Source organism: Parus major, chromosome 1 (assembly GCF_001522545.3).
Source record: "Parus major isolate Abel chromosome 1, Parus_major1.1, whole genome shotgun sequence".
In the NCBI taxonomy this organism is placed as follows: domain Eukaryota; kingdom Metazoa; phylum Chordata; class Aves; order Passeriformes; family Paridae; genus Parus; species Parus major.
Window position 1 is genome coordinate 87,010,477 of NC_031768.1, and position 11,428 is coordinate 87,021,904.

The 11,428-nt window shown below is 42.5% G+C and overlaps 1 protein-coding gene across 1 annotated transcript; it reads right to left on the bottom strand.

Moving 5' to 3' along the window:
- Window positions 1–10,168: 10,168 nt before the first annotated feature.
- On the bottom strand, window positions 10,169–11,179 carry LOC107211282 (olfactory receptor 10AC1-like). The gene has a single exon (XM_015643175.1). It carries the CDS (start codon window positions 11,177–11,179, stop codon window positions 10,169–10,171), a length of 1,011 nt encoding a protein of 336 aa, XP_015498661.1.
- Between the last annotated feature and the right edge of the window lie 249 nt (window positions 11,180–11,428).

Here is an 11,428-nt window from a genome sequence, read left to right on the forward strand (position 1 = left end):
CCTTTGCTCCACTCCCGTAAGAGGCTCCCGATTGCCACCTCCTGGGCAGCCCTCGCCATCCTTCCCGGTCCCGCCGGCCCTGGCAATGGCTTTCAACTGAAATTTTAGGAAGAAATTCTTCAGGGTGGTGAAGCACTGGAAGAGGTTGCCCAGGGAGGTTGTGGTTATTCCATCCCTGGAAGTGTTCAAGGCCAGATTGGATGGAGCCGTGGAGCAGTCTGGTCAAGTGGAAGGTCTAGTTCCAACCCCCATGGCAGGGCAGTTGGACATAGATGATCTTCCAGGTCTCTTCCAAGCCAAACCATTCTGTGGTTCTGTGAGCTATGATAATGGGGCTAAAACCACTGAGCCATCCTCGCTGCATATGTTTAGGAAACCCATCTGTACACAGGGACAGTGGCCCATTTAATTCTCAAGTATGTGACAGATCGACAGGGATACCACTTTGTCTGGCAGAATTACTGTTTTTCATTTAGAAAGGTCCTCAGCACTGATGGACAGTGGTTGCTTTTCAGCAAAGAAGAAATCATGGGAGAGGAAGCAAGCTAGAAGGATTCTTTCTCTGGGTAGGAAGACCTCATGTGACTTTCAGTTCTCTTCCTGAGGGACATAAATATGAAAGAACTTGCCTTTGTTCTGTCTCTTCTGGCATCCATCAAGGATGTTACTCCCACCCATACACATCTATTATACCCCTCCCCGTAAAATACAGATGGTATTATTACACTTACATTTGCTGTACGGCTGCATTCCTCCTGCTCTCTTCCTCCCCCTCCTCCTCCCCAAGGAAGGCTAAAGAAAGGACCTTGTCAGGTTGCACGGAGAGGCTGGGGGATCTCCACCCTTGGAGATGTTCCAGATTTGCCAGGACACAGCCACGAAGAACACAGCCACGTCTGGAATCAGCCCTGCTCTGAGCAGCATTTGGGACTGTGGACTCTCTGAGGGCCCTTGCATCCAATCTTTCTGTGAATTCTGTGATTTTCAAACCATCCATCTTGAGAAAGCAAGATCTATCCCATGATTTCTGAACATAGGCAAGAAAAATTTCAGAACAAATGGTTACAATACTAAACTTTAAATTTTATGTAGCACACGAAGTAAAATATAAGTGCAAATAATTTAAATGTAAATGGCATTCAAAGTAGTAGTACCTTAAATTTTTTACACTTTAATCTTGTCTAAAGTTCTCTTTATCAGTCCAAAGTGCTAAGTCTCAAACTTTTGTGCTTATGTTTCCCCCACATTTGAATGACTCCCATTGCAAGAGTCATATAAGATTTTTTGGTTTACAACCGATACCTTGAGTTTGTGCCAGGGGGATGTGTTCATTTAGGTCTTCATTTGTACAATTCTGTGCCTTCTTCGATCTGCGATGTAGCAGTGGGGCAGACAGACCCACAGCTACCTTCTCTGTGATGGAATGACATAGACAAGGCCTACATAGATGTGAAATGGGGAAGAACCCTTTGCAACTGGAGAATAAGGCTCTAGGGCAGGCCAGGAGCTCATGTCCTTCCTAAGGCAACAGAAAAAGCCAAAACAACAAACAGTGTTGAGGCCTGACAGCTGAGGTTCCTCAGGGCTAACAGAGTTTGCATCTGTAAAATCCCAGAAGTGACAAGTTCTGGAGTGAAGAGCCTTGGGATGTTCTATCTCCATTTTACTGGTGTACAGATGCTCAGAACATTTGATCTAAGGAGTAGACAGAAAGCAATTTACTTTGGTTCACTGGAGAACATGGCCTAAAAAAATATTACTTTATTTTTCTCCCTCTTGTAATGTTGGTAGGTGGGGATCTGCAATTGGGGCTTTCCAGATAGTGGTGGTCAGAAATAATATGTATTGCTTTGTGGTTTTTCAGATTAGAGAGCACCTAGTGTAGCTCACAATCAGAATTTGTGTCCAATGACAGTGAAACAAAATATGATCTAATGTTACAGCAGGATCAGGAGCTGAAGAAAATCTATGAACATGTGGGAGCACACAGAAGTAAAAACACCAAATGCCTTGAACTTTGCTGGTATCTCTAAAAGCTCTGCTAGATTGCTTTCCTGTGTGTCCTCTGCACCAAAATGAAGATCCAAAGGGAAGAAGAGGAAATCTACACAGAAGCTGTAGCCAGTAGAGTGAGTAACACACGTGCATTTTAATACAACTCTGCTGAGTATTTAATTGGCAGTGTTATTCTGTTTGTGCACTGCAAGTTTGGATTTTGTCTTTGGAAATTGTTGGGCAAAACTAATTCCCTGACTGTCTAGAAAAAAAACACAAACAAAAACATGAACAGCCAACAACTAAAACAAACAAATCCCAAACAAACAACAAATAAACAAAACTGAAAGAACTTAATTTAAAATATCTTTTTATGTTTTGTTTACAACCATATTCTGTGATTTACATCTCCACAGCCTCTCACTCTCATGGCTTCTCAGGGAGCATCCTGTCTCTGTCATGCATTTTGGTGTTACGAAGTTAACTGTGTCTTTTCAGCTCACTCTCAGCAGGTCTTTGGGCTGAATCTCATCCTGTCTTTTTTGTCCCTCTGAGTATTTCTGAATTGCAGGCCAGATTTTTTCCTTCCATTTCCCAGTATCCTGTTTTCAGTATCGCTGTGATTATGTATCCAGCTGGAAAATATCACCACACAACACACCTGGGCTTTCCTCCTACAGCTATGTGGGCTTGTGGTGAGGGAAGTGAGGAGGAAGGCTGTGCACCAGGTCTTGTTTTAATGTGCTGTTGGGAAAGTCAAAGGGCACTCCCAAGGCTGAGTTGGGACGTGCTTCTTTTGAACTGCAGTTCAGACAGAACTGTCTCATATGATTCTTACAAATTGTTTACTGTGTTTGCTGCTCCTCATATTTTAAAATGAGTTTCACCGTTGTGCTGTTGAATGTCCTTACAGATGATAAATGAAACAGAACCTAGAAATAATCTCTGGAGTTTCTCACTTGATATTACTTCTCAAATTATCAAAGCATCCTTTTGGTACTGATAACTGGAATCTGTGCATCCTGAACTGGCTTTCAGTAAGGTGTCATAGTAACATAGATGTATACATCTTCCAGGGGCCTCAAACTCTTTTTGCAACAAGCCCACTTCAGTCTAAAGGAGAAACTTGCTCTTACTCTGTGGTTTCTGATTCACTCCTTTTATCCACATCTCTACAACTCTGAGAATAATCTATGACAGCTCTGTAGAGCGTAAGATATGCTCTATTTCAATGTCTTATTCCCTGTAGAGAACTTACGCTTTCTGTCCCTTATTTCTCACCTGCATGACCACAGTTAAATATTCTAGCATTTTAATTTTTATCTTAGAAGGTTTTCTGGCTCTACTCCACCAGCAATTATCTCATGATATTTCAAACAGCTGACTTCAGACTGTTTTTCTGCAGAAAATAGACTCCTACCATTTAGTGGTTAAGCTGTTTAATTAGCTTTGTATATGGACATTTTTCATTCAGAAACTCAGATTTTATTTTAAATAGATATTTTAAACTCCTATGAAGGAGCACAGGTAGCTCCTCTGGATCACAAAACAGCCACCCCTATGTTAGAGACATGAGGACCTGACTGCACAAGTAGTCAAGCTGGTTATCTTTCTCCCTTGAGAAGAATAACAAGGGCAAGGGAATGAGTGAAGCTGATAGAGACAAGGCGTAGATCTGAGTTTTCGTACACAGAAGGAGCAGGGGCCACTCCCTTGTTCTTCCTCACATATGTAGAGATAAACACCCTTGGAGATGTACAAGCTTTGCTTGAAAGGCCCTGAGCAACCTGACGCAGTTTTGCAGTGAGCAGGTATTTAGGCTAAAGACCTCCAGTCATCCCTCCCCACATTAACCTTTTGCTCATTCAGCTCATCATTGGTAGATGAGCAATCACATCTTCTTCCACCAGGAATGTAGACAATCCCTTACCTGGGCTCCAGTCAAAACTGGGGGGTAGCTCCCCAAATAAATCTTCCACCTAACAGAGATGTCATACAGTACATGGACTGGAAGAAGTCCGGTATTCCTGAATGAAACTCCACTTACCTGATCATCAGCAACGCACTAATAGGTGTTTCTCTACCTACTGGTGCCCTGGCTGGACACCTGATCAGAGAGAGAAGCATGTTTGCACTGCTGCCTGAACTGCAGGCTTGCTGGCTTCTGTCTCTGCATAAGCTTATCCTGCCACGCTCTGCCATGCTCTTATTTGGCTTTCAAAACAGGACTGAGTTAAATTATTACACCATCCTGCAAATGAGGGGGAGGACCTTGCTTTTGCGGAGAAATGACCCGAGATAATTCTCTGGCTGCATTCTCCCAGCCCTGCTCCCCCTCGCGCTGCAGTGGCTGCGGAGCCCCAGAGGTCCCGGCCGCCTCCAGGAGAGCAGCCAAACAGGGCTTCGCTTGTGCTGAGGTGAGACATTTTGTATGGACAAGAGGAAAGCAATGAAAACCAAGTCATAATAGAATCTGATTCATTCTCCTAATCATAAAACTTCCATAAGTGGTACAAATCTGGGTCACAAGAGTTAGGTACTTTATATTACAGTATTCCAGCACATTATATACTTGGAAATCCAAAAAGCGCAGTTCTACACTTAACACTTCTCTTTGAGAGCACATTCTCTCTGGGCACATGTAAAGATATTTATTTATCTTGGTGACATTCAGATTTCACAAGAGGATTCAATTTCTCTTTGAGCATTACTAACACAACAGTATGTGTGATAAACATGAAATCTGACCCAGATAAATTTGATTTCTAGTAGAGATGCTGATGACTTATCCCACTACATTATAAAAAAGTAAGATTATAATATTTTTAGCAGTTGAATCAAAGCTCAAAATATAGCAATAGTAACCTCTAAATGGCAAACACATACTTCTCTGTTATTTGCCATTTGGTCATATTTTCTAGCTGTTCTTTACCACTCTTGGGTTAATTATGTTCAGGCATCTAACTGACACTAATAAAGCTTTTCTAAAGTGCAAAAAAACCATACCACTAGTCACTTAGATAGTGTGATTTTAAATTTATTTTTTCTATTCTTACAGGTGAATTAAGTGTTAATCAATCTTTTATTTTCTGGGGGTTTACAACAGGTATTTTAAATCTTTTATGTTTGTTTCTAATCTGTTTATTCAAGGTATTTTTATGGTCCTCTTCTTAACAAATTACAGTTGCCTCCACAATCTAAACACAAGAAGCTTGCCCATATTTGTTGCTGTTGTAGCTTGATCCTGATGTTGAGGAGTTGTCCAGTGCAGAACTGAAATAGCTTCCACTGGTCACTGTGTTAGAAAACACCATTCTCCCTGAGAGGTTTCAAGGTGGACATCAGCAGAAGGTTTTTGAAACAGACACCTTGCAGGTGGAAGGAGGGCATTGAACGTGTTAACATCTTCCCAACTCACTGCCAACTCTATTCCCTGTTCAGCCTCCCACTTGATTTTTTGAAACTTGAACTCTTTAATTAAATCAAAACATGAAAACTAAAATGAATGCTGAGAGCAACTGTACACCAAAACCACAATGAAACACAACCCAGATTTTAGGAGACCTGATTTTCAGCAATGACTAGGCTAGAGGCCATATGCTGCTGAGCCATCAGGTCTTCCCTCAACTTTACATGCCAATTTGTAGAACCAGACGGTCTTACATCTTTACATACCAATTTGTAAAACCAGACTGTCTCATATTCCTGCACTTATGCAGGTGAAGCCAAGGGTACACAATGAGTGGGTATCGACCTTCCCAGTCTCACTTTTTCCTGGACTTGCTTGGAAGTCAACTGAGAACAATAGGATCTTTAGAGCCAAGAGCTTTAGGTTAGGGATACAGTGCTGGAATTATTAATAACACCTTCAGTCAGCTTTTTGATGTGGAGGTGCTTGTAGGGCAAGGTGAAACTAATTCTGAAACCAACCAGCTGGCAGGAACTTCACCTCATTCTTCAGCTCCACTTTGGTCTCCTGATTAGTTTTTGTCCTATGTTCCTGGTTGCTTCCTGAAACAATCCATTAAAGGAAACTTAAGGCCTGTGGAACAACGAAGTTGATAAATAAAAAGCTTGTAGAAATGTTTCATTCTGTGGATAAATGGCAGATTATTTAAGTATATTTCTTTCCTATTAGCTTGTTTATGGGGTTGTGGACTGTATCTGTTTTATATCATATCAGATTTTATATGCTGAACATATAATTTCATATAATAGTAAAAAACAATCACAGGAAGTACTCATCTCTCTTCTTTTGTAAGTCTTCTATCTATAAAATTCTGCAAGAGAAACTCCTATAGCATTCTAGCCTTTATAACAGTGAAGTATGTAAATAGTAAAGCACAGTAAATATTGCTCCTTTGGCACGTCCATAATAAACATCAGAAACAGAGACCTTTCCTCAATAAAGAAAATCTTTGACAACACTTCACCCTCATGATACTAACATATATTTTCTAGGTTTACAACTAAGCCCACATCCATTTCATTTTACAACTCTATTGTTATAGATAGCTATATTAATATCACCTTTCTGCTTCAGATCAAAGGAAAAGAAATATCTGTGTAAATATAAGATTATTTGCAGGTTTCTAATCTTTTAAGGAACATGAAAGAAAGGAAGGCTGGTGGACTCACTTTCCATGTAAGCTGAAACAGACAGGATGTGATAACATGACTTTGTCAAGGGAGGATAAATACACTGAAATCTCTTTCATGCTCTTAAAACTGGACTTTTGCCAATTTATTCCACTTTCCTTACCCATAATAGAAACAAATCCCCTAAATAAACTTTTTTGTATTTATACTCCTAGGAAAATAAGGATTTTAATTTAATGCAAGTGCATTTAATTCTTTTAGGAGATTAATTATTTATAGGAGCAACTTTTAGGAAATGTCTTACCCTGGATTTCCAGCAAACCATAATAGTGTGGAGAAAAAAGAAAATTAAAACAAAGCATTTTTCACTGGTTTCTCAAGGAACCACCTTGAAATATCTCCTTGGAACCTCTTTCAGTGGCATGTACCATGCAAGGCTCTGGACCTTGAGTACCCTGAATGCTGCCCAAAGTCTGTCATCATCCTCGAAACTCTCTTCATTTTTGAGAACGTGGACAGCACTGATGTGATCTTACAGGTTGAACTCTTACAGGCTGGGCTCTGATGCTCCACCATTGATAAGATCTGTATTCTCACACAGTGCTTGCTCAGGGCCGCCTTTACGAAATTAATTGCAAAGGTGAATACTATGTTTTTATGGCTGTGTAAACCATGAAATGATTCTTAGTGATGTCCTAATTGGTTTCACTGGAAAACTTCATGACATCTATGTTTGCCAGGTCTCAGGTCTCTGCAACCTGGGGAATGCAAGCATTCTTCTTCCAAGAAAGGACAAGACTATTTGTGAAATGCAGGTACCCAGCAGTACTCATTCACTGGGGAGTCTTGAATCCCTACCCAGCCCAAAAAATTACAACACCCATGGAAAGATCTTTTCCATATCCATCTTCTGTTGGAGGTGGAATGTGCACTTGTCAAAATCTGCACTGCCTGACTGGATCCTGCTGTTCCCTATGAATTTCTGAAAAGAACTTAGAAATTACCTTTTTAAAATCATTATTCTGTGCTCAATGCTTACATCAGAGGTGGTGCTGCCTTGCTTCATTTGAGCACTCTGCAGCTCTCAGCACACAGTGTGCTGAGTCAACAGGACTGAAACAGCCACTTGAGTGGAAAAGGGACCTCAGGCAGGTCCAGTCAATTGAAAGATAACATTTTAGAAAGGGAGTGGGTCTGATATCTTTTATACATTGCTGCTGTGCTTACCTCATAAGCTACCCCTCTCCTCACTCTTATCCCTGAGTCCTCTCTACAGATGTATACAGTGCTCAATACAGCTGGCATGGGGTGGGGGGAAAGGGTGCTGTGGATGGGTGTGGGAATACTGAGGGGGCTTGTCTCGGACTAGTGGGTGTGGGAATAGTCTTGGGCTCTGGGATATCTCCTCACTCTGTTCATCTGCAAGGACATTGGGACACTGAGGAAGTGTCATCTCAGAAAGCCTGTGCTGCTTGTTATGCTTCCCACACATATCTCAGAGTGAAAGAGCTGGGAGTCTAACCTGTTTCAGTCATGTCACCCCTTCCAAAGGGTACACACACATCTGTATCCTTGCAGTGAGGAGAGGTCTGCCCAGGTGCCTCCGTTCCGCAGCGGTTCACGAGGAGTGTCCTGGCTCAGGGACAGCCCTGCTATCTTCCCGCAGCTGGCAGCAGGTAACTGTTATCCCTCTGCTATCCCATGCCCACAGCTGCCAGAAATATGTGAGGGCATCTACCAAGGCTTTGAACAGAATCATAAACCTCAGTGTCTTTCTGTCCTTCACTTTTATTGCCAGGCATTTGGACATATCAATACCTCCTAGAAGGCAGGTTAGAAAGCTCTGATGCAAAGTCCTGCTAATCTCAGGAAGGACCTCTGGCCGTCTCAAATCCAGCCAACTGCTTGCAGCAGGATTAACTTCAAAGCTTGATTTGACTTGACAGGATTTGGAATTGATGCTTCCTATTTTTCCTGTGCTCATTACAGTTAATAGTATTTGATTCAAAGTACTTGTCTATGTAATTCTGAAGTACTTCTCTATTAGTACGTAGTGTTCTCTCATTGAGACCCTCCCCTTCTCACTTTTGGAAGAGCTGGCAGGTGATTAAAATGTTCACTGCAGCTTTGATAATTTTAAATAATGCAGCTAAATGTTTGCCCACAGAGTAATTAGGTATTCATTGACATGAGAGCCAATATTCTGTGTTAATGTTTTAGGCAGGCTAGACTGTGAACTTGAAGACAGCTTTTAATGTCAGTTCTAAATTCCACATTTCTCTTCTGTCAGAAGTCTCCAAGTTAACTTCCTTAGTTACAGTGCCAATTTCTTACATTTGTCAAATCCACTTACCATAATTTTTAATGATTGTAGCCCAGAGAAAGCAAATACCACTCTGCTCTCTCGATCTGCCCAAAGAGAGAACTGAGGGCAGCTGGGATGCTGAATTTCCTTTGGATTAGACAGAGGAGCAGAATTAAACATTTTAATTTTTTCTCAACTATTTTCTACGTAAGAGGTGGGTTCTGAATCATAGGGTCTCTATGACCTTTAAAGAGACATGGGGGAGGGAAGTACTTTCCCCTCCTCTTCCTGGCCAAAATTGATCTTCCCTAATTTGTCTGAATCACCCTGTTCCTCCTACACATAGGAAACTCATAAAATAACACTGCTTTGCACCTTTCAGACTCTTATGTCTGCTGCAGTCCAGCCTGTGCTGTAACTCTCGCTGGTTTTGCTGAAGAAATTGCAATAACTGTGGCAGCAGTATTATTACTTTTACAATTATAGATCTCAACACTCCCCAGGCATTCATATTTATATGATGCAGTCTTTCCTGGTAAAAGTCACATGATAAGACAAGTATCTTAGCCTTTGGGTTGCCATAGGAACAATCCAAACCTAAAGCATCTCCCTGTAAAAGGAAATATGCTTTACTTTCTGCAAAATAGGCATAGAAAAGTCATACTCTTGTTAGACTAATGGCATTTTAGCTTTCAGTATCTAGAATAATTCAAGGTTAGATGAGTTTACACTAACAATCTTTCCATTTGTCATGAGGTGCCAGAGTGCAGCCTTCTGCTAGATTTGGAGAAAACCACAGCCATTTTCCCCTTCATTCTAGCCATGAACTTTCTTCTTCTAGCCTTCCTTTAAGCCCCTACAGATTTATTGTGCTGCTAAACTTACCAGTCTAAAATTTGTATTGACTACCCAATTTCTACTGTCATCTTGACAGAAAAATAATGAAACCAATGTTTTAATATTGGTTTATTAGCTTTAAAAAAAAATTTGTGTTGATCTTCTGATTGTGCTGGGATGACTATGAATGTAAGCCTGAATGTGTGTGATCGGAGAAGCGAGACCAGTGATTGATCAAAGCTCTGGATCCTCACAACTCACTAAAGCATTTCCCTTTAGATCAAGTGTTACGTTGGGGATTTTTTTGAGCAGAGATATCTTCTTCTCACAAATGTAGTGATACATGATGAATTCTGCCTGGATATTTGCCTTAGCAAAGTCTACCGTGATCTGGTTATGGGGCTGTTTTCCAACAAGCATGAGTTTATTCTGCTAAAATTTACCACACACACACATCACAACTCTGATAGCATCCCAGTTCACCTGAGCTGTTTGCTTCCTCCTCAGCATTTTCCTGAGGATCCCTCTGATTTCCTTGTTCCTCAGGCTATAAATGAGGGGATACATTAAGGGAGTAATGTTGGTGTAGACCAGGGACACCACCTTGTCTCGAGCTGGTGAATAACTGGACTTGGGACGGATGTAAATGAAGGTGGCACATCCGTAGTGGAGTAAGGTGATGGCCAGGTGTGAAATGCAGGTGGAAAAGGCCTTACCCCTTCCCACAGGGGAGGTGATGTGCAACAAAGCCACGGCAATGCAAACGTAGGAGGCCAGGATTAGGAGGAAGGGGAGCAGCAGGAGGAGCAGGCAGGCAGCCAGCAGGGGCAGCTCGGGGGTGTAGCCCTGTGTGCAGGCCAGGTGCAGCACGGCTGGCACATCACAGAAGAAGTGGTTGATGCGGCGTGACTGGCAGAAGGGCAGGCGGAACACGGCCACCGTCAAGCCCAGGGCAACAGCAGAGGCTCCCAGGCCGCAGGTGAGAGCCAGCCTGAGGCACAGCCCCTCGCTCATCAGGGCCGCGTAGCGCAGGGGGTGGCAGATGGCCACGAAGCGGTCGTAGGACATCGCCGCCAGCAGGAAGCACTCAGCCCCACCGAGGGCCACGAAGAAGTGCATCTGTACAGCACAGCCCAGGAAGGAGATGGTGCTGCCATCCACCACCACCAGGCTGAAGAGCGCCTTGGGGACAACGACTAAAGTGTAGCAGAGCTCGATGGCAGAGAGCTGGCAGAGGAAGAAAAGCATGGGAGGACGTGAGGGCTCCATAACCACCGCCATGAAGACCATCATGTTGCCTGCCAACGTGACCAAATGAACAATGAGAAAGATAAGGAAGAGCAGGACCCGCAGATGGAGAAGCTCAGAGAAGCCGAGCAGGAGGAACTCCATGGTTGCACCAGTGCTCACATTGTCCCTCTCCATGCAGCCTTCACATGGCATCTACAGGAGAGAAACAGAGGGGAAACAGCTGAATTAGATGCCTGGCAATCAATTCCATTTAGGAAATAACATTGCATTACTGTAGAACCAGTGTAGTAAAGGTTATTGGGTAGGGAGGAAAGTGATTTCATAAAAAAAAAAACCCCAAACTCCAAACCTGATTTCACTCAGCCACATTCAGCACACTCTCAGACCCATATTCTCCAAGGGTTCTTGTGCCCAATCAACCTCCCTAGGATTCTTTGCCAC